General features: G+C 41.1%; 1 protein-coding gene across 1 annotated transcript in view; it reads left to right on the forward strand.

The window, feature by feature from the left end:
• The window catches only part of PLCXD3 (phosphatidylinositol specific phospholipase C X domain containing 3), a 132,675-nt gene extending 124,248 nt beyond the window's left edge, over positions 1-8,427 (forward strand). Inside the window, exon 3 of the mRNA XM_006139494.5 lies at positions 200-8,427. Within this exon, the coding sequence (XP_006139556.3) occupies positions 200-356 (157 nt within the window). The 3' untranslated portion in view covers positions 357-8,427. The remainder of the gene's footprint in view (positions 1-199) is intronic.
• Positions 8,428-26,914: the final 18,487 nt, after the last annotated feature.

The raw sequence follows: 26,914 nt of genomic DNA on the forward strand, positions 1-26,914 counted from the left end.
AATGTTTGAATTAATTCTTAAGAAGTTGAAATATAATCAATATATATTCTACATAGGGAATTAAAGGAAGAAAGGGTGGAAATTTCAAAAGTGCCCAGCAGTGACCTAACTGACGTCAGTGGGCAAAGTGAAGTGAGTGCTTTAGAAGATTCCATCCTAAGTGCTTGTCTTTATAACTTTTCTTCCTTTTCCTCCTCAGAGCTCTTCCTGCAATGATGCAGTGGGTCCGAACTCAGAAACCAGGAGAAAGTGGTATCAATATTATCACTGCTGATTTTGTAGAACTTGGTGACTTTATCAGCACTGTCATAAAACTCAACTATATCCTGGATGAAGGCGAAGCTGATACTACTTGATACTACTAGAATCTATTAGTTGTTCATTGAGTAGATTGAAAAAGAAAAACCAATTGTATTAGAAAAATATCTTGTAACATATAGATCTTCCTATAACACTGAATCTCTGAGGTGTTTAGGGCTGTAGTGGGTGGGCAAAGGGAAATGTTTTCATTCATTATAATACATTTCTATATTAATAAACCCTCATGTTTTTCATTTGAAGAGCAAAACAGGATTTCTTTAGGTATCAACTAGGGAAAGCCACTTGCATATTTTCCAAAAGCACCAAATATAATTTCTGTGTCTTACTTCTAAGATTATTAATAGTGCCAAGTAATTTTCTGTATGAAGACAGGAGGGACATATAATGCCATCTATCTGCACAGAAATTCCCACCGGCATGAATGTTTTGCTGCAGACTGAGGACAGTATATGACCCTGTGACCCTAATGTTTTAATTCAGTGCACTTCATCTGTTATATGGCATAACTGATTGCATTCATTGGTGGTCATCTATTCATTGCCCTTTGGGGAATAAAATGATGATGAAGTCATGCCTGCACTCTTGTAACATTAGCAGACAGCAAATATTCAGAATCCTATTCTGTAGCTTGTGCAGAATATGGGTCAAATCCTGATCACCTTGCTTGCTTGGGGTAGGATTGCCAAAGTGCTATGCAATTGCTGAAGTCAAAAAGTGTGCAGAGTTGGCCTAACTCTAATCGCATCTAAGCCAGTGGGAATTTTACCATGGTCTTCAATAGGAGCAGAGTTAAAGCAATGCTGAACACTTTTTAAAATTCCTCCTTTGAGAAGTCCCATTTAAGGGTCTGATGCAAAGGCCCTTGAAATCAATGGGAGGCATTCCATTCATCAAGTTTGGAAAAGACCCTAAATCATCAGAATTACTTATGTAAGTAGGATGATCAGGATTTGGCCTCATCTATAGAAACATGCTTTCTGCAGGAATAAATCTATACAGAGGAAACATTGACTTGTTTAATGTGAAGGCGCAGTATCAATTTCTCTTTAAGGCAGCTATAAACACAGAACAACAGTTTTCTGCTGATGATAAAGCTGGTGCCAATTCAGCAGTGAAAAATTGCTCTACTAAAGGGTGGAACAGTTCAGTGAGTAGCAAATAACATTAATCTATGGTCCTTTCATTCTTGTGCAGGTCTGCCAATGGTGGGGACAAAGGACCCCGGGCCCTTTAAACCACTGCTGGAGTACCACACGGTGTGCTCTGGGCAGCCTTTAGCTCTTAATCTCCTTCCCAGTGGAGAAGAAGAACAGAACTTAGTGGCAAGGCTGTGGATAAAAAATTGCTTTAACCGTCATCAGGGAGGGAATTGAGTAACATGTTCAGTTTGCTGATGGTATAGTCTAGGGCTACTTGGGGAGGCAGGGGCACTGTCCAGAGTGCTCCAGGCAGCGCTGGGGGGGGGAGGGGTGCCATATTCTGGACAATGCTGAGCGCTTGGGGGAGGGGGCAGTGCTGAGGGCTGTCTGTCCCAGCTCCACCCCTTCTTCCTGAAGCCCTGCCCTTTCGGGGAGTGGATCAGCCCCTCCTTTTCCAAAGGTCCCGGCGAGGCTGTCAGCTCTGCTGTTCATGTGAAATAACAGCAGACCCTCCAGTCTCTCTACTCTTAATGAAAAATATACCACTCTACTAGGTGAAAAAGGTCATGAAGTATAAAACAAATGAGAGCAGATTCATAGTATGGTTTCAACAACTCACAACTGGAAATTAATAGAGTTAATCATATATAGTGATGTGCAGGCATGCAAGGGAGGGAAGCAGAATATTAAATAAATTGTCTACAACTCATGTGGACTCCAAAGCAGAATGAGGAGAAATTACTCATCAAGGCATAATAGTTTAAATTTGAAAGGGTGAGGGTTAGGGTTACTTCCTTAATATCAAAGTCTCCTTAATATCAATGGAAGTTGCTTGAGTAAAGATGACGGTTGGTTTTATTTGGCCCTTACTAATTTCCCTTAAGTGATAAAGCATGACGACTAGAAACTGCAAATGCAACATTCTGAGGTTACACAAATGAAAATAGCATCACCAGAAAGGGATATTTTTTCATTAACAAAGTAGTGAAATAAAAGGTATACTCACTGCTATTTTATATTTGATGAAGTGCCAGTGTATGTCTATGTATGTGTGCAGTAAAGGCATATATATATGCTCTATGTACACAACAAAGAGACATGCGCCCACAGAACTGTGCCCTTGTTTTTAGCTGATGGTTAAAGGATGTAGAAAGTAAAATTACAACTCCTTCTTCATTAACAATTTTTATGTCAGGGCAATGAGAAGCAATTACACTGGAACTGCCAAACCAGACCAGTTTGATTTCTTTACCAACCCAAAACTTGACCAAAACATTTCCTGAGATTCAAATAAATAAATAAATAAATAAAATACAAATACTGTCTCTTCCCAGAGGAGACAGAGGAAGCTATGGTTTTCTCAAAAAGCCAGACAAAGCTCAGTAGGTTCTGATGAATGTAGTTTTCACTTCCCAGAGTCTCTCGAAGCAAAATTCAACAGATGAGAGCTACATGAGTTGAAATGCAAAAGTAAGCTTTGCCGAATCCAAGCAAACGGAAACTGCCACATTTTGCACAGTTCTCAAGGCAGTGCCTTTCCTTTAAAACAGGGTGCCCAGTGATATAAATTTACAACTTGTTTTCTTATTTTTGGAGATATGGTTTAAGAAGTTATTTTCATAACTATTTTAGTGGATCAGATCACTTTTTTTCAATGTCTTCTGTCATTTTTTCAGGTATTTAAATGTGACCAAAATATTTTAACTACACATAAATATTATATGTTAAAATTTAAAATCTAGGCATTGCAAGCATCTTTAGGGTGGGCAAAGAAATAAGACTAATTTGCTCTTTATTTTGTGATTGGGTTTCTATTATAACTAAATGAGAGGCACAAGATTGATATCCTCTTGGAAACCTTGAGTCAAGCACACACAAAATGCCACAAAGGTTTTGTTTATATAAATATGTACTGAAAACAAGTGTTTTGATGTATTTAAGAAAAAAGTATATATAAATATAACATGGTGTATCTTGAGCTTATTGGCATTGTTAACATGTTTGCTTAGCATCAGTTTATCCTATTTGTTATTTGGGTGCTGGAAAAAAAAGGCAAAGCAAAAAAGTCCTCTGCTGAGATAGGTTAATAAAGTATGATGTTTTTCCATTAGGACGTTGGAGGGAAGGAAACTTTTATATTGTTAGTTAAATTCACAAAAAAAGTTGTCAGATAAATGCCATTTTTCTTCAGCTCTTAATCTCCTTCCCAATGGAGAAGAACAGAATTTAGTGGCAAGGCTGTGGATAAACAAATTGCTTTAACTGTCGTCAAGGAGGGAATTGAGTAACATGTTCAATTTGCTGACGGTATAATCTGTGATGGACAAAAATCTTAATCCTACCATCCCAGCAGGGAGAGTTTCCATTGTTGTTCTTGTGGGATGCTTGCAAAACAAACAAACAAACAAAAAACCAGAAAGGAAGAGTGCAGTGTTGGGGCATGTCTACACTAGGAAATTATTTCAAAATAACTTATTTCAAAATATTAATTCCTTAAATAACTATTTTGAAATAGTGTGTGCACACTAAAGGGAAGCCTTGAAATTAGTTCAAGGCAGCCTCTCTTAATGTGAATATGCTACCTCAACTTAGAGCCCCAGGAAACACTGGGAAGTAATTACTTTCAATGGCTCTGGAGACTAGTTATTTTCAAATAGCAGCAGTGGAGCGTTCACACTACTAATATTTTGAAATAACTATTTTGAAATAGGAAAAACTTAAAAAACAACAAATAGTGTAGTAGCACCTTAAAGACAAAAAAATATATAGATGGTATCATGAACTTTCATGGGCATAAGAAGAGGGTTGTAGCTACAAACGCTCATGATACCATCTACATGTTTTGTTAGTCTTTAAGGTGCCACTAGACTATTTGTTGTTTTTTAAGTTTTTCCTGTTATAGACTAACTCTGCTACCCCTCTGAAGTATTTTGAAATAAGCATTATTCCGTGAGGAAAAGTAGGAGTTATTATTTTGAAATAACCAGCCCGTTATTTCAAAATAACAAGCTTGGTAGTGTGGACCCTCAGCTTGTTATTTCAAAATAAGGAGAGTTATTTTGAAATAGCCCTGGTCTACACTAGGGAGTTAACTGGACCATTGCAGGGCTTGTATACGCAGGTAGTCATTCCCAATTAACTCCATGTGCAGATGCTTAAATTTCAGAATGAGTGCCTTATTCCACATTAGTTTATTCCATACAGCACTCTTATTCCAGAATAAGAGCAATTATTCATGGAATTAATCAGGAAGAATTAATCTGCTTTAAATTCTAATCTTCATTTAGTCTGCATTAAGACTACATTACATGTGCGGACAAGTCCTTAGAGCCCAAGCTCGCCAACTTTGTGTAAGCAAAATTGACCTGAACATTCAATTTGCCTGCATTGGAACTGCAGATTTGGGTCCTAGTACATTCCATTGTTTGACATGCCCTGCTTTGGTTTTTCTGCACATGTGCTACATGAAATCCTAAATGGGAAATAATGCCTGTAATCTATTCATAAGAGCAAAAACCCCACCAAGATACTGAGCGTCATAATTTTTCCATCTGTTGCATTTTGCATCCTTCACTGTCTTTTGGAGCGAGTAATGTTAATTTATCAACTGCCATCATATTATCTTTTGTCTCCTCTTGTACGCATGTAACCACTTGTGTCTATAGTCTAGTGTATACCTGTCAAGTAATAAGAATCTTTCAGGTGTAATGAAATGGCTACTTTATGCAAGAGGTTCAGTCAGATCTGAAAAATTACCTATTGCAACAGAGCAGCACACTCATTAAAAAGATTAAAGACAAAGGTCAGATGATCGGCTAGTATAAATCAGCATAGCTCCATTCATTTTCCTGGACCTCTCCTGGTTTACACCTCCTGAGACTTCGTCCCGTAGTGATTATGATCTGACTTACACTGATTTCACAGCAGTATATTCATTGGCTCTGATTAAAAGTTATTCCAGAGTATGTGCGATCAGAATTAGCCCATAGGGTCCAAGTTCTGCTCTTTTTTCACCGATGAACATGGAAGCCTACTGAAGTATCAACAGTAATGAAATAATGATATTGCAACTGGTGTAGCTGCAAGCAGAATTTACCCCAGTATTTGTATAATTTACACATGTATTCTGCCATTTAAAATTAACATAGTGTTGATTTCAATAAAAGTATGTACAATATGTGTGAGTTCCTCCTGACTGCAGAGTCAAATCCTGCTGTCAGAACAAATCTATTGGCTTCAGAGAAGTTACTGCAGATTTACATTGGCGTAATCAAGAGCAGAAATTGACCACTGTGTATGGTATATGGTAATAAAGGAATTAAAAATTCTGAATACTGAGAAATATCAAAAAAGAGAAGTCTACTGAGAATATATCTGAATGGACTATATGAGGATTTCAAGAGTTCAGCTATAATACCATTTTAGACAGCTTAACTCCATTTCAGTGAAGCAAAAGCTAATAGTTTATATGATGTGTTTGCCATATCTCCCTGGTAGCTTCTGTGTAATATACAGTTGTCAGCATTGTTCTGAATTGTACATTTACCCACTGACAAGGATAAAATATGCTGTAGAGTATGTAAAATGTATTGATGACCAGTTTCTTGGAGTTCAGTGAATTTTCTCTATTATTATTTGTTTATTACTGTGCTGCTGTTTTATAGGTACTGGGTGTCTGTGTGTGTGTGTGTATGCGTGTGTGTATGCGTGTGTGTATGCGTGTGTGGGGGTTGTGTAAAATATGTTAGAAATAATAACTTATCCTAAAGGAAAAGGGCAGTCATGGTACCTGCCTTAATGCATCTACATAATTTTAAGTCCCGTAGCTCTGAGTTCAGATTTCAAAACAAGTTGTGTGGTTGTTGAATGCTTTGTCTAGAACTGGGTTGTTTTACTTTTTAGAGGGAGTTAAATTTGAACTTATTTTGAATTCATTTAAAAATTGATATATAAGGAATAGCAGATTCTTGTGATCAAATTAATTGTACACAAGTATCCAGCCCCAGTGTGACATGGGCTAGACCATTCTCTCAGCTACACACTCGCAGTTTCTATTTATGTCAATGGGAACTGTGCACCTGCAATGGAGAGTATGTCATTTGCTCCCTATAGGAGCGTAACTATGACACAAAGGGCAACATTTTCCAGAGCACTTCAGCGGTGTGAAGAAATACCGGGGTGCTGGATAATACTGAGAATGTCCTCTGGTGGAATATGACTGTGAGCTCACAGTTCAGAACCTGTCCTGAGGGTCCAGGTACATTCCCCACATTGAAGACAGAGAGGTTAGGGACAAGGAGGTGCCCACACCAGTCCTATCCATTGACAGCATTCTGCTATCTGCTATCTTGCTTTCACTAAGAACTGGATGTATGACAAACAGGCCAAAACTGAAGGGCTTTATGCTCTAGGAAAGAAGGGTAGTGTCTGTACCTCTCTTCTACACAAAAATATGATGAATGAACCAAGTTTGTAGCCTCAACAATCACAGTTCCCCATTTCTATTGCTGCCTGCAGCACTTCTACTTCCTATCAGGGTGACTCTGCCCTCAATACCCAATATGTGACACAAGACAGGTCCAACTCCTAATCTGCCCAGCCAGCCAGCTTTGTACCAGCTGGCTCAATCAGATGATGCATAGTTATCATATGGATATATAGCGGTTGGCTTCAGATTCAGACCTGCTTAAGCAGCAGATAATAGGTTTGGGGAGTTGTGGTGAAATCAGGTGAGACTCCACCATGCTGGTTGGCAAGAAACAGAAGCCGTTCTTAATTTGTGCCAGTGCTCAGCACCTCAGGGCTTGCTGCCTCATTTATGAAAGAAAAAAAAAGAGAGGTATCACCTATTTCACTACAAATTAAGGACTGAGAGAAGTGCTGCATACCTAATTTTAGTACCTTCTGTAACCTCTCTAACTTCTGTCCATCTTCTCTCTCTCCCCTTCAGTGTGCACTAATAGGCCTTACTTCACTCTCCACTTCAGCTCCCTCCCAACATCACCAACAGAGATGAACAAACTCACATCCATGCTGGATATGGAAAGGTGGCTGGTTTCAATGCACAACTTCCCGCTTGGGTCAAGAACTTCCATGAGGGGAAACAGGGATAGGAGAAGCCAGAAAGAGCCCTATGTCTCCTGTCAGACAGATTTCCCATACCTCCACCACCGAGCCCCATGAATACCCACATGCTTGACCTGTTAGGTACGCCCCTCTTTGGCTGGAGATAATTTAGCCCTAAATTTTGTAACTCCACATTTAAAACTGAAATGAAAAAGTAACTAGTATGCATATATGTGGGAGCAATTCTATATGGGCAGTGAGATGGACAATCCTGCAGTTGAAGCCATACGGGCAAACATTTTCACTCATTCTAGCCCCACTAAAGTCAATTGGAGCTGCAATGATATCTAGATCCTGTATTATACCTTAATAAATCTGTTTTCATTAGTGTTACACCACCTGGGAAGCTGGCATACATAAAACACAATGCACTAGTTTTAACTGTAGTTATAATTGGGGAAAAGCATATTTAAAGATAAACCCACGGCAGGTGTTGGGTTATTGACTGCCTCAGTGGTGAGTAGTTTTAGAAGCGTGCAAGGTAATTATTCTGACAATAGTACCGTACTGCCTCTGACACTATTAAAATTCTCTTTTAAGAACCCTTAGTATCGAATTGATTGCTAATGCATTGGAATATGCATTAATCCCATTTTGTGAGATGTGTGGGTGTCACATTGGTGACAGCTCAATTGTGCATTGTGCACCAGAGGTTCACAGGACTGTACCTTCTCTTTTTAGGATCTAGTCCATAGTACTTTAATAAATGTTGTGTACAAAAAAAATGCCTATAGTTCTGTATAGCAAATGTGATTTTTTTTATGACACAATGTGTATTTAATGTAAAAAGCATAAAACCCAGTTTCTTTGTATTCAGTGAAATGTCTAATAAAGCCCTGGTACCCGTATTTTTATGCTGTGTTTTCATCATTCCAGTTCACAAGTTCAGTGTCTAAAGACGCGATACAGAATTGCCAAAAAGAACTGATAAAAGACATCATACAGTTCATCAGCTCACTTCTGTGAAATGGGTTAGAGCCCATGCTGGCTTCTCTGAGTGTATGAACCTGCTTGTTCTCCCTCATATGCTCTGGGAGTAGGGGAAACCACTAGAGCCCCTCCCCCGTAACTTGGGACTGTGCACCACTGTCCACCCTATCTTGCATTGTCTGCCACACCAACATCAGCACAGCAAAAGGCTGCATATCCAGAAGGGAAGCTGGAGCCTCTTGTCAAAGCCAAGCTGCAGCAGCTTATAGGGAAATCCTTGTATCTCCAGCCAAACAAAGTTTCTTGTGAGTTATTCTGCGCATCTCAAATGCATTAAATGGAGCATCACTGCTGGAACTAAGAGGACAAATGGGCTCCACAGTGATGGAATATAACAAGAAGCTAGGTTTTCCTCTCCCGTCCGTATAGAAAATCTGTTATTTTCTCCATTCTCTCAGCGTACATGGAATCATCATGGAGGTCACCTGTGTCAGGAGAGAACCACTTAGAAGGGTTCTATCTGCCATACAGAATAGATATATCAGGATAGGGAATCTTTTTTTGGACTGGGGGCCTATGACCTACAGTAAAATCAGTTGGGGGCCACATTTCTCTACAATGCTCTACAGTGCTCCCTAGCCTGTGAGCAGAAACCCCCTGAAGATTTTAAGTGACAGTTTACCTAAATTGCAGTTCAGAATTTGCGTATTTTTTTCCCTTCAGTGTAGTCATTATGATTCTATGAAAAATGCTTGTGGACTTCAATGGTACCAGGCTTCTAGTCTCAGAGTTTGGAGGAAAGCTGCCGGGGCAGATGAGAGTTTTGCGGGGCCCAAGGCAGCACAATTTTGCGGGCCCCCTTTTGGAGAAAAAATAGAAAAAAGGCATCAAATTGAAGGCTATTTTCATATTAAATGTGAATTGGGTAAACTTGATAGAAACTTAATTTAGTTGGATAATTTTTATTTTAATTATATTGTAAGTCATTCTTAAACAAAATTCTGCATTAATAATTAAAAATTTTAGTTTGTATTTAAGTTTCCTCCCCCTCCTGCCTCACTCTCTCTTTCTCTTCTCCTCCTGCCTCACTCTCTTTTTTTCTCCACCCACTCCTGCCTCTCACTCTCTCTTTCTCTTCTCCTCCCTCTCCTGCCTCACTCTCTCTTTCTTCTCCTCCTGCCTCACTCTATCTTTCTCTTCTCCTTAGTCCTCCTGCTCCTGCCTCTCACTCACGGAGCCCAAACTGCTGTTTGGGTCCCGCGTGGCGTCCCGGCTAAGCGGCGCAGAACTCAACCGAGCACCATGGTGCGAGGTAAAGGGGAGCGGGGCGGTGATGGACATAGCCAGGGGGTGGGACATGGAGCCTCTGTCACGCCCTTCGCCTCCCACCCCCTGGCCGTGTACATCTCCTCCCCGCCCCCCTTCACCTCCCGCTGTGGCACTCGGCTGAATTCTGCGCCGCTCAACCAGGCAGCCGCGCGGAAGCAAGCGGCCATTTGGGCCCCGTACGGGGCCTATTGCAGATCGGGGTCCAGGGCAGCTGCCCCATCTGCCGCTAGAAAGCTGTGAGTGTGTTGAGCAGCCGGCAATGGTGGAATCTCAGTTACCAGACTACTAGCTAACCACTCAGCCTCTAGTTTGCTCTTCTGGGCTTTGGTACCAAGGCCTAGGTGCTCTGGCTGTATAGGAAGCGGGGGAAGCCAGGCTGGAGAGAAAGGGGCAGCTAAGCAGGTTTATGAGAACAGGAGAAATGACTGGTCTGCTATCTGCTTCATGAAGAAGTGCAAATTTAAAATGACTCTGTTTCTGTCAAGCAGTGAGTATCGCATTGTTCAGTCACACAGACCATTTAAATTCAACTCAAGGCTGCTTTAAATTACTTATGGAGCTTGTATTGGACAATGGACACAGTTCTGATGAGTGCACACCAGCAAAATATATTCCATTTTCTCTTTCCCACATGGTTTATGCAGCCAAGAAATCTTGCTGCTTGTTATTGAAGTCATTGTTCTGACCAAATCACTTCCCATTATGTATATTAATAGCCCAGCAGTATCACCTTCCTGGGCCTTCTAAAAAGCTTTAAAAAGAAACTAAATATTTGCAGTCAAACACAAGAAAACTGGATCCCTGTTCTATTGCTGTTCATTTCACAGCCTGTCAGTTGTACTTTAACTACAATACCTAGGAAGTGGAAGGAGAAAATGCTGCTTTTGGAACACAAAAGAGCATTATTATTATGCTTCTATCCCATTGGTCAAGCCCCTTTGGCTTTACTTTTCTGGTGACTCAGAATAAAGATCAAATAGTCTCATAATGCTGAGTTCAGATCTAGAGGGACTGGGCATTATTCTGTCATGAGCCTGAATAGTCTCAAAGATAAGGGAAATTTTTATCTAGGAGAAGCAAATTATTACCTAGACTTTGACAATTTCTCTTCTTTGTACACTCCTGTATATCCAAACTTCAGTGGTGCTACTCTAGATTTACACCAATATAAATGAGCTCAGAATCTACCCTTTGTAGTGCTACACTATTCAATATATAAAACCTAGAACAAAAATGAAAATGTCTTCTCAGTCACTAGGGGGAAATGCTAGAAGAAAATACAAAATTTTAATAGGTTCAAAAATACAGGTGAATCATTTAAGATATAAATTATAAAATATGTAATGTAAAAACCCAGTGCTGACTTAGAATTGAAGATAATCGTTGTGTAGAATCCAATCCTGTTGTAGAGCTGCCTGTATGTTTAGCCTCTCTAGGGCAAAATTCTAGTCAATTACTGCATGCTTCCATGTAGTATATAAGGGTGTGTCTAGACTACAGAGTTTTGTCGACAAAAGTCCACTTTTGTCGACAAAACTATACCTGCATCTACACAACCGCTGATTTCTGTAGACATAACGTCGACAGAACTCAGCAGTTTTGTCAACGCTGGTAAACCTCATTTTACGAGGCATAACGCCTTCTGTCGACAGAGTTGACAGAACTGAATGTAGTGTAGACGCTCTTTGTCGACAGTATCTGTCGACAAAACTTGTGTCGACAAAACTCTGTAGTCTAGACGTACCCTAAGGTGCCACAGGACTCCTTGCCGCTTTTGCAGATTCAGACTAACACGGCTACCCCTCTGATACTTGACTACATGCTTCCAAGTAGCCAGTTCAGGTGCTGAACACATTGTAAAATAAGCAAGGGATTGTGACTTCTTTATTCCCCAGAGATTTTGGCTACCCGCACAATCTATTTAAATCAGTATACAATTAGCACAGTTAAAATCATCTGGGAGAATGTATAATCTTATATTATATATGTGACTGTGACACTATGCATAAGGGTAAAAGAATGAGGAAATCTATGAGGCTGTCAGATAATCACACAAAATCAGTTAGTTTAGGCACGTGCATAATCTGTTTTTGAAGAAATATAGTCTTTGTCTCAGTTTTTATGGCTATTGTGGAAGAAGCTATTTTTAACTTGGCAAACCAGAATGGGGCAGGAATTCCAGGTATAGTGATGACATTACCCCACCGCCACCCCCCCAAAAAAACCACCAATCCAAAACCACATGCACAGATGCTACTGTATGAAAAATTGGTTGAAAGGTGCATCAAGACCACAATTGTTGGGAGTCCTCCAGTCATAACCAGCACCATGTGAAAAATGGGATGTTTCTGGGTTCATTATCATATACTACTTACATTTGATATACAAGGTCCTCTCTCTGGTAAGGTAGATTCCAGTCCTTTTTTTTTTTTTTTTTGAGAAGGGCTCCCTTTCATGGCCTATCTTGTACCAAATTAAATATTCCATGAATTATTATAATAGTATAGAGAGAACTTCAGCATTGCTTAGCCAGACCTTTAACTCATCAAGTTAGATGCAGTAAAGTAACAGCCATCCAAATAACAGTTAAACTGGTTTTAAGAATGTGTTAAGGCAGGTTCTCAGTGAATGCTCTGGTTTTACCAGTTCTAAATCAAATGCTAGTACAAAATATGTCTTAGAACTTCACAGTCCCAGCTGCACATAGTGTGGACAAGCTTCTGTGGAGTCCTAGAAAAGAAGCGTCCTCCAGAGCCATTACATCCCATCTCACTATCACTACCTCCCCTTAATACAACTTCATCTCTAATTTTCTCCCTTTCATACCTCACAACAAACAGGAACATAGCATGCTACCTCACTTGCCCCTAAGGCTACAGACAGAACAGTTGTTAGATACAGTTCTGTTTAAAAAGTGGCATGATTGCGATTAGGAGATGCTGGTCCCCAGAGAGCCTTTGCATCATTGCTGTAGTTGCATGTACAGGAGCCTTCTGGCTATTCTATTCCCCATCTGGAGAACTGTGGAAAAGAGACAAATAAAAACTACAGAGATAAGTGTTCAAACCACTCATTCCAACCAACCATTGGTCAAAATCTCCCCCGGTGTAAATCAGTGTAGCTTCATTTTTGTCAATGGAGCTATACCAGTTTACATCAGCTGAAGACTTTTGTGTTCATGACATGACAAACACAGAAGTTTGATAAAAACATAGAATTCTTATTCTTATAGGCTGCACTATTATATCACTTTAATTCTTAAAATCTATAATCTTAACACACAAGAATTGAGAGAGAAAGAAAACAGGCTGTTCCTAAGACAAAGAAGCACTGCACACCTTCACCTGGCTCGAGGTTGGCTCTTTTCTGCTAAACTAAGGCAAGGTCTACACTGGTAGAGAAAATTGATGCAAGATATTCAACTCCAGCTACGTGAGAAACACTTCCACTGACTTCCCTTACTCCTCACAACAGTGAGAAATACCAGTGCCAACAGGCGCACCAATAGCACTTGATTTAGTGGGTCTTTACTAGACCCGCTAAATCAAACCCTGGAAGATCAATTTCCAGAGTCGTGATCCTCCAGTAAGTAAAGACAAGGTCCTAGGCTTCTCATTTCTCTATAGTGCTCCCTAGCCTGTGAGCAAAAAACCCCTTGAAGATTTTAAGTGATAGTTTAGAACTGTAGTACAGGCTTTGTAGAGTCTGAATTTATTAATCCCAATGGAAAAGGCATTTTTGGCTAGCATACATATATAATTTTATATAAAATTACATGGCAGAAATGTATGCAATTTCAAGTAAATATTCTTCTTTAGATACCAAATTATGAAACTTTCAAAAACATGAAAACTACTTCCAATATTTTATTCCCAGATACATACAGAAGAAAAGAGATCCAGATTTTGAGATTTTATGAAGGAAATAGTACAGAACATAGAAGAGGCCCATACAGTGCTACTGAAGTTGAAATGTAGACATCAGACTTTGCATTATTAGGTATAATGCCTTTTCAAATTAATATCCATTTCTATTCAACTTATAAACACTTTCAGATAAATTTAAGAATAAGAACGTGGCCAAAGCAAAATTTAAATGAGGTTCTATGACCACAGACAAGGATGTATCCTCTGCTTTATGACTGAATTGAAACTATGATATGTGCAGCTGCCATGTTGGAAGGCAAGGGAAAAATACCTGCTGGACAAAGGGGCAAGGAAAATTTGTCCTAGGTTTATGACTCTTCAAGCTCATCTAGACTACGGGGAAGATTCAAAAGAGGCTATGCAAATTCCACGGGAATTTGCATATCTTCTTCCGATCTCACTTTCGAAAGCAAATCTTTCAAAAGTGAAAGTAGTTTAGACGCGGCTTTTTTCAGCGAACCTCCCTCTCCCGGTTGAAAAGTTGCTTTTCTTCAAAAAATGAGGTTTACGTGGCTTTTCAACAAGGGGGGGGGTTGCCAAAAAAGCTGCATCTAAACTACTTTTACTTTCGAAAGCTCCTGTGGAATTTGCATATCCTCTTTCGAATCTTCCCCATAGTCTAGACATAGCCTAAAACTCTAATTCTGTGGATAACTTTTAATTGGAGATTCTCTCAGGGGCTGTCTAACCTCCATCTTCCTACTGCCTCTCAATCTATTCTCTTGCCTGTGCACTGCCAAAAGTAACTTTCTGCACCATTGTAGTATTAAGTAATTCAAAGCACGTAATTCAAATCCATCTGGATCGAGCTTCTTGGCACTAACATAATGATGATAGCAAAATCACCCAGCATTGGCGGGGGGGGGGGGAGCTAAGTGTTTATGTCTGTTATAGCTGTTTATGTCTAATTTTTATGATTCGACACAGGCCAGGAAGCCACCAGTTGAGAAGAGGAGGAATAAGATCTCAAAACTATTATTCTACATGCTGTCATACCTCAAATTATTGCACACAGTCACTCCCTGTAGGCAATGACCTTCCGTATGCAAAATGAAAGACTGGGTCCCCACAGCCTAGAACCTTATATGGCTATTTATAGATAGGATGACCCTAGACCAAATGGTTTCCCAAGCGAGGGGCATCTTTAATGCCTCCCTCCATTTGTTAAACTTTTGAATCTTATTTTGATTGCATTTGTAGCCCATTGAATGCTTTCGATGCACAATTTGCATACATAGTTTATCCTGTCACATAAGATGATACATTTGCACACTAGAAACTATAAATCTGTATTTATTTATTCACAGCACCCTGAACCTGGTGCCCCCCCAACAACAGCACCCCATGCAGAAACCTGAGTCACTTGCCTCTAAATCTACCCTGTATATGGATATGCAAAGTGCATGGGAAATGCTAAAATGAAACTCTTTCTAAGATTAGAGACTGTGCAACTCTGGAGACCCATATATACATCTGCCAGGGAGGAAAAACCTTCCACACCAAAAACATACACTGGGAAGGTTTTTTAAACACACAAACAAACAAACAAACAAACAAACCTCTTGTCAGTTTATACTCCTTCAAAGTGCTCTTACATAAGTTATCTTTTGCAGCATTGTTATAGTTGTTAGTCCCAGGATATTAGAGAGATATAGTGGAGTTAATATCTTTTACTGGCCCAACTTCTGCTGGTGAGAGAGACAGATTTTGAGCTCTCACATCTCTGTGCAAACTTGAAAGTTTGCCTCTTTCACCAAATGTTGAAAGATAAAAGATATTACCTCATTCTGCTGTTATCTTTGTCTAATTGATTCTGGAAATTTGCTTTTCCAGCTAAACTACGACATTTTGACTCACATTAGTTGTATCTTTAGGGGAATGACCTTTTCATTTCTATGTTTTTCATTTGAAGGTGCAGTAGGCTGTTCTGCATGGACAATATCTACTTCATGACTTCCAGGACTGCCAAAGGTTATATATAGTACACAGATGCTTTAACACTGCATCTATGTACAGCCTGTCTCCGAGTTATGAACCGGTTACGGACCAAGCAATTGGTCGTAACTCGGTTTGTTCGTAAGTCGGACCCCATTGAGTTACATGCGACCGCGCTGTTCGTAAGCGCGGATCGCGTTCGTAATTTGGGGTCCGCCATTTACGACACTTTTGGTCGTAACTGCGAACAGTCGTACTCGGGGACCGGCTGTATCTAAATGGCACTAAGGCATTCTCTTCATTGAGCGTCATTTGCAAGCTACCCATGTGGAGTTTGCAGTAATACCACTGTTTAAAGGGCAGAGGACTACATTGTATTTTTTCCTATTACATTTTTAAATCTTTTCTGAAGATTGGAAGAGAGCTGTAACTCTTTTGGAGACTAGCAAACTTCCGAGTGACTTGAGACCTGGTACCTGCCTAAAGTCAAGGTAGTTAGGGCCACATTCTTGACTGGTGTAAATCAATGTACTTCTAGTTCTGTTACTGGAGCTACACTGTTTAAACCAACTCAGTATCAGGTTCTCACATTGCTGTTAATAGTTCTCTGTTCAACCAAAACACTTAATCCAAACTCTAGGATGTTCAAAATCAGGATGTGGGCTTGAATTTTGTAGTTCAAGTGCATGTCTAGTCCCATCAATATAATGCATTAGAGATGCATTCTACCTCTTTTAGCCAAAAGCCCAATCCTGTGATCTTTCTGAAACCAGCACTAACACTACCTTAGGAATCAGCTGGCAAGAGACTGCTAATAAAAGTGATTTCTGTTCGTTTGTATCTCTGGTCCAGCTCTTAGGGATGCAGGAGTTGGTAGACTGGATCATACCAATAATCCATCAAGTCCAGTATCCTGTTTGTGACAGTGGTCAGAAGGAGATGATTCAGAGGGTAGACCAAGAAATCTTGCAATGGACAATTATAGAATAAATTGTTCACAGGCTGCTCTTCTAAGCCATCACTTCATTTTCAAACCTAGATCCCTCTCACATGCAAACCATGGAGGAAAATAAAGTTCTAGAAATGGGATAATGTTGTAAAATCCATATTTGGCTTTTATAGACCCCAAATCTCAGGAAGGTTTAGAGGCAGAATTTTGGCATGGGCCTGTCTCTGGAACTTTTTTTTGTTTTAATTGAAGAACCCAAGTATCAAAAACATCAGAAACTGTCCCAGAAAGATAAATCATGAATCAGCAACTCAAGAGATGGCAAGTGATAGAATGTACTTCAGTGTCTGCATTCCACCAAGTTGGGCTTGTACTACCTTTCAACAGCTTCTTATTTTAAATTGAGATTAAAACTTTAAATGGTAAAGCTTAGCAAGCTATAAAAAGCCTGCCCTAAAAATCCAAATACGTGGTGTGCTAGATCCATCTAGGGTTTTTAACCCAATATTTTTAATGTATTTATTTATTTTCTTTTGTCTAACTACTCAGGTAAGGTTTCATGGGACTGTTTCCACTGCTTGCCACTATTAAAGTGGCAGGACTTGTTCTTTGACACTGTGCTGCTCACTTCAGTCTTTTCATGGTTTAAAACTTAGACTGTCATTTATACTGCATCATTGATGCAAACAATCTCAGAGTAAATTAGGCACGGTACGGAACAGTGAAGACTAATAAAACTGCAGTGCTAGCTCCTCCTTAGCATAACAAGGATGATGGTGCTGCATGCAAATCAGGTACCTGAATACTGATAACAATGTTCTGCTGCAACTAAATTAATTAAACCCCAGGTTTTATAGCTCTCACCAAGGATTAGAAATAGACTGATCATTGTTCATTTTCATAAATTCCCAAGCAGTTAGTACAATTAGGCCTGAAGTAGTATTTAAACATTTAACCAATATTTTAGCAACACTTTGTCAGCATTCCTACCATGTGTGATGCAGAAGATTCTTAAAACAGTATTATGCCAAGCTGATTTTTTGTCTATGTTACTGATACTGGCATTAAGTGTTTACTATGGTATATCTGTGACACCAGTGAATACAGCACATTAGAGCCACAGTACATTGTTGTTAAGGCTCATCTTTTTCTTTCTTTCCTTAGATAACTGTATATATTCCAGTATAAATATGTCATTGTACATTGTACAAATGTCCAGGCACCAACTATAACAGTTTCATTTGTAACAAAAGATCCCTGGAAATCTGGATCTAGGTCTCTACATTTTCTAATCAGCTAGTGAGAGCTCTGGAGAGGGCTGGACTCCCTACTGCTATCGTGTAGCTGCTGCTGGGTGTAATTCAATAGCATATACTCTGGATAATTAATTTATTTTCATATAACTGGTCCTGCTTTTCCTCTGTTGTTTCTGTTCTTCTATGAGGAAATTAGAATTTTCTTTGGAAATTCAGGACACAAAATCCTTAATCTGATCAAGGTAGCAGAATCACTACTTCATCTGAAAAAAGGAGTAAATAATTGTAGCAACATCTAAACCCCTAAATTTATAAACACCCCTCTAAAGAGCAATTAAACATGCTTCATATAGTGGTCTAATCTTATAAAAGATGCCCTTATTTTGTCACAGATCCCGTTTTTCATCTTGGAAATTTCAGCTCTTCTCAGCATGCTGCTCTGTTCATACAAGTCTTCTGTCATAATTATCTAAAGGGGCACTTCTTACTTGTCTTGCTTTCAATGAAGAGAAAGAAAGCAGACAGGCATAACCCTGGCAAAAACACCATAAGCATTTTAAAATGAAGACTTCACCATTTTTCTTAAAAAGGTTCTGTATTTGACCTTTTAATTTTTTTTTAAGCCAAAAGAGTGAGCTGATAATTTATGGTGATGGACAAGCCAATCCTGCTGTGCTGTATTTTAATCATACAGCATGATTCCTAACAAGTAACTTGTAGTCTCCCACCTGCGGAGCACAAAATCTATACCATAATATCAGATGGCCATAATGACTTAAACTCCCTTTAATTAAATGACAGGGGCATTCTTCAGGGTGGAGCAAATGGGGGCAAAATGGGAAAGCAAATCTGTGAGACTTGCTGTAGTTGATTCTTAATTTGCTTCCACAGGCACCCTGTAACCTACTTGCCAGAGTACTAAATTTAATTTCCTTTACACAGTTTGCTACCTCCTACTGGGATTATCTGTACAAGGTAAAGGCTATTAAAGGCTATTCAAAGCAGCTAATATGCATAATGTACAGCTGATCCAGCAGCTTGTAGACATCTAATGGCATAGTGTTTTGTACTGCCACCCATCACCATCATGCCTGAGGCAGCATCTGGCAGTAAGCATCTGCTGGCCAGTCTCATGGCTCTGTCTTGTGTAATCTCAGTTAATTTTAGGAAGAGGTTTTCTGGGAGCAGGTTATTTGCATTAGAGTACTGCCTCTAAGCCACACTTATGAGCAGTGCTCCAACATCCTAGATGCTGTACATAGACAGGATAAGAGACAGTTCTGCTCTTGAAAAGGTTTTGGTCTAAACAGTCAAGACAACAAGTGGAAGGAAGGAAGGAAGGAAGGAAGGAAGGAAGGAAGGAAGGAAGGAAGGAAGGAAGGAAGTACTCAAGTATTATCCCCTTTTCAGAGGTAGGAAAGTAATACACATGTGGGCTACGTCTACACTGGCATGATTTTCCGGAAATTCTTTTAACGGAAAAGTTTTCCGTTAAAAGCATTTTCAGAAAAATTGCGTCTAGATTGGCAGGACGCTTCTCCACAAAAGCACTTTTTGCGGAAAAGCGTCCGTGGCCAATCTAGACGCAGTTTTCCGCAAAAAAGCCCCGATCACCATTTTCATCATCGGGGCTTTTTTGCACAAAACAGTACTGTGCTGTTTACACTGGCGCTCTTACGCAAATGATTTGCACAAGAGGGCTTTTGCCCGAACGGGAGCAGCACAGTATTTCCGCAAGAACACTGACGATCTTACATGAGATCGTCAGTGTTCTGCAGAAATTCAAGCGGCCAGTGTAGACAGCTGGCAAGTTTTTCCGCAAAATCAATTGATTTTGCGGAAAAATTTGCCAGTCTAGACACAGCATGGGGTATGTCTAGACTAAGGGTATGTCACCAGTGGAATAAAAGCCCTCTCAGCACAACTTTGGCAGCCTGGCTCAGTGGACTTGAGCTTACAGAGCTAAACATTTCTGTGCTAGAGCCTGGGTTATGGGATCTTCTCCGTTGCAGGGACCCAGAGTTCAGGCTCCAGCTCCAGCATGAATGTTTATAAAGCAGTGTTACTGCCCTGCAGCCCAAGTCACGGTTGCCAGCACTTGGAGGGTGACCGGGTGTCTGGTTTTCCACCAAACACCCACTCAAGAAGGGACCTTCTCCAGGCCTGAGGGTGGGAGAGTGTGAGTGATGGAGGAGAGAAGCAATGGAGCGAGCAGGGCGGAGGCTTGGAGAAGAGATGGGGCAAAGGTGTCCCGTTGTGTTGAGTCAGAAAGCTGGCAACCCTAAACCCACTGGCTACATCTAGACTGGCATGATTTTCCGCAAATGCTTTTAATGGAAAAGTTTTTCCGTTAAAAGCATTTGCGGAAAAGAGCGTCTAGATTGGCACAGATGCTTTTGCACAAAAGCACTTTTTGCGGAAAAGCATCCGTGGCAATCTAGATGCAGTTTTGTGCAAGAAAGCCCCAATCACCATTTTCACCATCGGGGCTTTTTTGCGCAAAACAGTTTTTAGCTGTCTACACTGGCCCTCTTATGCAAAAGCATTTGCGCAAGAGGGCTTTTTCCCGTGCGGGAGCAGCATAGTATTTGCGCAAGAACACTGACAATCTTACATTAGATCGTCAGTGTTCTTGCGCAAATTCAAGCGGCCAGCGTAGACAGCTGGCAAGTTTTTCCACAAAAGCAGCTGCTTTTGTGGAAAAATTTGCCAGTCTAGACGCAGCCACCAGGTTTTGCCAGGAGTCTCCAAGAATTGGGCTCTGTCTCCAGGAGGTCACTGGAGCCAAACTGGGAAGTTTTAGGCCATTAAAAGTCCGGTGGTGCAGCATGGCTAAGGCAGGTTCCCTGCCTATCCTGACTCCACACCATTCCCAGAAGCAGCTAGTATATCCCTATGGCTCCTGGGCCAGGAACGGCAGCCAATGGGAGCTGCAGAGGTGGTGCCTGCAAGCAGGGGCAATGTGTAGAGCCACCTGCCCGGGGCCTGCAGAGCTGTGCCAGCTGCTTCTGTGAGTGGCGCAGGGCCAGACCAGACAGGGAGCCTGCATTAGTCCATCAGTGCTGCTGACCGGGAGCAGACTGAGGTAAGTCCTATCCAGCTGCACCCCTAACCTCCTGCCTCAGCTCTTCCAGAGCCAGCAGCCCACATACCCTCCTGTACCCACAATCAGCCCAGAGCCCCCTTCTTACCATAACTAGCTCTTGCACAAAATTGCCACAGCCATGAAGAATAGCATATTTGTCACACTCATAGGTGAGTTACAGAAGAATTATCCAGAGATTGACAGGGCAGCTCAGACTATTCCATCTCAGTGCGGCATTAAAGGATATGACAGTCAGAGTCAGCTCAGAGCTGTCAGCACAACTGCCTGGAGAGTCTATCTGCTCTCCACGACGTCAGTGTGGGGACTGACTGAGCAGCGAGCACTCAGCGCTGCTGGGACAGAGCAAGGGAGAGGCAGAGAGAATGATATTTTTTCTTTTCATTAGTAATGTAAATTGCTTTCTTACACCAAAAGCATATAAATGTGTATAATGTGTGTGTGTAAAATAACTCTAGACTGAGCCAAGATCACCCCCAGCATAACTCCATTGACTTCATCTGAGTTACACCTGGGAAGGCTTTGGCCCCATAAGACGACCTCCCGAAAACTGTAGATACAGCAAATAGGGGAATATATAATTCTTAATTAGCATGATCCGGGCTCTTGAGGGCCTTTGGAATGCTAATTAGCCCGTCCTTGTCTGCAGGGTCAATCAAGAAGCAATTACCTCTCATTTATCATGTTGATGATGCTGTATAGCTCAATAATTCTCATCCATATCAAATGGGTCCTTGTGTCCAGCAAATCACTCTTAATGGTACAATTAATATGGATTGAGAGTTGCATGTGCTGTTTAGGTCTGTGTTAGACACAGAGCAGCAGTGTGGACTGCTGATTTGAGCACTGGCCTAGAGGCTAGAAATACCTGGGTTATGAACTAATCAATGACTAACTCTGGCTGCAGGAAAGAGACTTAATTTTTCTCCCTCAATTTTCCCTTCTATAAGGCCGAGATGATGGAACCGGTAGAGTAGTGGGCATTAGAGTCTCTGCAGTGGTAGCTGATCTGTGTTTCCACCCTACTCATGACACACTGGCCTCTGACTTTGAGTGGCACCTTGCCTTGAGCTGCCTTTGAACCAGGCTCCAACACCGCTATCTAACCCTGAGCCCCGGCCTTGGCTCAAAGAGCCTCTGAGCCCCAGCTGGGTAGCAGGTAGGAACCAGAGTGATCAAGCTGGGACTGGAAGCAGCTATCTCTGGCAAGAGAGATGCTTTAACCTCCTCCTGTTGCCCTTGACACCCTTGTTCCTGCTCTACGTTCAAAGTGAGATTCTGCTGTCCCTGCTCTATGCTGGTAAATCGCAGGGGCATCGGGATGGTTATTTGTTGTTTTCTAAAGCACTTTGTTGGGGAAAAGTGTTCTGTAATTGTGGCCCATTGGTCACTGAGTTATGGGTCCCTCACTGTGCTCAATCTGCTGAGGATGGGAGTCTGCTTAAGTCTCAGGCAGCCAAGCTCTAGTAGCTCTTGGCTCTGGGGGTCCCTGGTCTAATCCCTGCTGTGTTGGCCAAGATGGCAGCCATCCACAAATACCAATTATAATGATGTGGTTGCTGATATAACAGAGACTGAGTCATGCCTGGTTTTAGCATCATTTCTCCGAACAGCAGCTAACATGTAATGGGTTACTGGGAAGAGATGAAATTGTGCATCTTTAGCTGATGAATGGCAATTGGTGGTTTTTGGTGCCATGGTCAGAGTGGAATGGATATCATTATTTTAATTAGGGGACACGCTTGCTGCCTTTAGCAAGCCAGATAGAAAAAGACATGGAGAGGGCAAACTTCGTTTTGATTCTGTTTAGTTAATGCCCATGTGACTGTCTTTGTATACTGAATGCAAGCACTCTGGCTGCTGGTAGGGATCAATTCCAATCTCAGGTGCAAATCCAGGATAAATCCAGTTTTGTACCAGTGCTCTGAGCTGCCTAAGGTAGCCAGTAAAGCATGCCTCTCAAAGAAAGTAAGGGGTCTGTCTGGGCCTAAGAGAGACACCTGCTTCTGCTCAGGATTCATAGCTTTTCCTGCAGTTAGGGTCCTAAGCCAGATTATCCCTTTCTGACGAAAAACCAATGGTGAAGTGCTTGGTAGTGCCCCACCCCCCATTCATTAGCCCTGTAGTTAGAGAAACTATCCAGGCTATTAGGGTGTGTCTAGACTACAGGGTTTTGTCGACAAAAGTGGACTTTTGTCGACAAAACTATACCTGCGTCCACACTGCCTTTGAGTTATGTCGACATAACGTTGACAAAACTCAGCAGTTTTGTCAATGTATGTAAACCTCATTCTACGAGGAATAACGCCTTTTGTCGACAGAGTTCTGTCGATAGAAGGCATTATTGCATCTACTCTGTCCTTTGCGTCCACACTGTTGTGTCGACAAAGCAGCTTGCTTTGTCGACAGAACTGGATGTAGTGTAGATGCTCTTTGTCAACAGAAGCTTTGTCGACAGTATCTGTCGACAAAACTTCTGTCGACAAAACTTTGAAGTCTAGACACACCCTTAGCGACTTGGTTCAAAATCCCCATACTCCCTACTTTGGAGCAGTGACTTGAATCTAGCTGGGTCTACTACTTCCAAGCTGAGTAACATAACCACCAAGCCATGGAGTATGCAGGGGGAAGAGGAAAAGGGTGTGTCTCAGTTCTGCCTGTTGAAACAGTTCCACTTTGTATTAAATACTTAAATAGTATTGGAATGGGGACTGCAAGCTAAATCTTCCAGATGGGTGTACTTACCACTAGGCAATACAGTCATTCTCACATGGTCTCTGGACTAAGAATTCTCGGGATGTTCAGGCCCCCATCTCCATAGCAGAAAGCTCAGAGCCAGAGCTAGGGTCAGGCCCCCCAGGTCTGCAATCCCTGGCGTGGCAGGGCTGCACAGATCCTCATAGCATAGGGTCTCCAGCTCTGGGACAGTCTGTATAGCTGGGCTGTCCAGGGCCATGGATCCTGTAAGCCCTGGACTCCCCAGCATGTTGACAGGCAGGTTTCCATTGGTTTCCAGTAATTTGATAGAAATTTGTTGGACTCAAACCTTTCTGCAAAAGACGCACTAAAACTCAGATTTCTGATCAGCTGCACTTGGAACCTTCCCTGAGGCCAGGGCATAAACCACATCAGTATTTCTGAGGGCCTAGAACCTCTCCATAAGGACAAGCGACAAGGAGTCCTGTACCATCTACAGGACTCCTTTTCGCTTTTGCAGATCCAGGCTAACATGGCTACCCCTCTGATACTTGACTCCATAAGGACAGAGAGGTCTGGAAGTGGAGTTGAAGCACAGCCATCAGTGGGGAGGTGTGATGGGCTCTACAGACCCCACACAGAAGCAGAGCTGGGAGTAGAGCTGCCCAGAACACATGAAAGATATGTTCCCAGTGGAGGAACAGTTAAGAAGGAGCCCAAGAGAAGGGGGAATATATTGCATGTAGCACCAGGAAGCAATGCTCAGGCTTATAGCTGAGCCTGGCTGCTACAGCTTTGTGGGAGCTGCACTAGTAGCAGGGACTTGGCTTCCCCTGCAACCTGTTCTATACACACTGTGCTTTGGGAGTTGCATACTTCATGAAAATTTGACTAACTGAAGAGAAGACTGAGGCAAGTCTGCTAAACCAGTGACCATGCCCCAAACTAAGGAGCTTCTGTCTAGTAGGAAGTGACTTATGGCAGGGAAATATAATGTGGGGTAGCTCAGTAAATGGGCTGGAAACTCTGATAAATCTGTTTATAAATGACTTTGTTTGGTGGCAGCCTCACTTATACACTCAGGACCCCCCTCCTCCTTTGTGGTGAGTATATGGATTGAAAGTGTAAGGCCTCTAGGTTAGCTGGTTAACAGACCTTTCTGCTACAGGTGAGATGGGGACATAGATTGCAATCAGATAAACTCTCTTTGTAGGAAAGGAAAACATTAAAAAGTTTCAGATAATGTGGTGGAAGATCTCCTACTTCTCCCTTTATTCTCCTATGGATGATTCATGGCACGCACAGATATCTTGTGTATTTCAGAGCATAACCATGATTTTAAAAAAGAAGAGTTAATCATGCACTTTTTCAAGTTCCTCTTTTAAACTGTGATACCAGCTTATGTTACATCCCTCAGAAGCAGCATGTTCAGGTCACAGAGTGTAATTAAATACAATTAATGTAATTACATGCAAGTATGCTGCTCATGATGCTCCAGATGTCACTATCACTTGATGCTTCCTGATATTGTCACTTGCTTACCATTGTTGTTACACGCTTCTTCCTATTTGCCGTTATGTCTAACCACTATAGTTGGAATAGCTGGCTGGAAATGAAGGGGAAGAATGAATAAAATGTTGTTTGTACTATCTTTACCCTCAGAAAACTTCAAATACATGTTTAAGTGTCTTAAAAAGCTTTAAAATGCTTTTTACTCTTCCTCTTTGGTTTACTAAGTGAAGAAAACTAAACAGAACAAAAGCTAAACTACTTTTTAATGTAAAGGTAGTGTTTCCCTGTGGTATTAAGTGGTCATGGTTACAAAATACTTTAATGTACTTTTTACAATAGATATGCTGCATTTTAAGTACATGCTAAATGTTTTGTCTTCCCTTAATGAACTCTGTAATTACAAGAGCCAAGTATTCAAGTAGGTTATACCATTGAAGATAATAAAAGCTGAAGGGGTTGTATTGGCCATGACATTCATACCTTCCTTTGGCACCTAGCATTGTTTTTTTTCCTGTCTCCCAGCTGTTGCCAAGTAATTCACAGTTCAAGACAAGCTAATGGAACTATAACAAGATGCTTCTTATTTTTCTTTATTCTGTTATGCAATGGAAACACCCCTGGGGATTCACCAGAGCTACCCTGGTGGAAATAATTGAGTTCCCATGTTTGTCAATAGAAGAGGTACCAAATAAACTTCCTTAGTGCCAGTTTTCCCTGGAGATACCAGCTGAAAGGGTAAGACTCTAAAATGCAGTTCAGTTTCCATGCACGTTCACTCCTTAATTTCCCTGGTATGGCTGCCAATAGGATTGTAACTATGGTGATTAATTTTAAATGTGGACATTTGTCATCTGCCAAATGGACCTGGGGACTATACTTAGTAAGCCCCTAGACAAGAATCACAACTGTCAATTACTCTAAGGGCACATCTATACAACAGGGCTAAAGCTGAAATAAGTTACGCAACTTGAGCTATGTCAATTGCGTAGCATAAGTCAAAATAGCTTATTTTGGCCTTGTCTCTGCAGCAGAAAGTCTAAGGAGCAATCTTCCTCTGACTTCCCTTACTTCTCATAAAATGAGGGTTACAGGAGTTGGAGTAAAAAGTCCTCTAGCTTGACATTATTTTGACATTGTTGAAATAACTGCTTATAATGTAGATACGGACTATGTTGTTATAACATAGCTCATATAATAATGTCAGTTATTCTGAAATGCTGCTTCTGAGTAGACGTACCCTAAATCAGTTGGATTCAAATGGGTGCCTTAAGTAAATAGCTAGATAGTCTACAACTAACCCCTGAACAAATTGGTTACCACATACAGAACCAGAGTTCAACTTCCTGGGCTTGGTTCTGTGCTCGAGCCAGTGTAAATCAGGAAGACTTCATTGAATTCAGTGGCATTACCAGGGCCAATGGAGGGGGCCGGGAACAGGGAGGCAGGCCAAGAGGGCTATTTGACCTAAGCCTTAACCTCAAAGGGGATCTCAAATGTAGACACTAGTTAATTTTTTGGCATTTCATAAGTTTCACAATATTTTTTGTGTGTGCATATCTCTCAGACCAAAACATGACCTACTCTTTCAGCTTGGAGTTGTACATTTAAGGAAATAAGAGATATGATATGGTAAAAGGCCATATTTTTTCTGTTAACTGATATAGACTTTGTCATATTTAAAGAGTTTAAAA

This window comes from Pelodiscus sinensis, chromosome 6, assembly GCF_052426305.1.
Source record: "Pelodiscus sinensis isolate ZL-2025 chromosome 6, ASM5242630v1, whole genome shotgun sequence".
Lineage (NCBI taxonomy): Eukaryota > Metazoa > Chordata > Testudines > Trionychidae > Pelodiscus > Pelodiscus sinensis.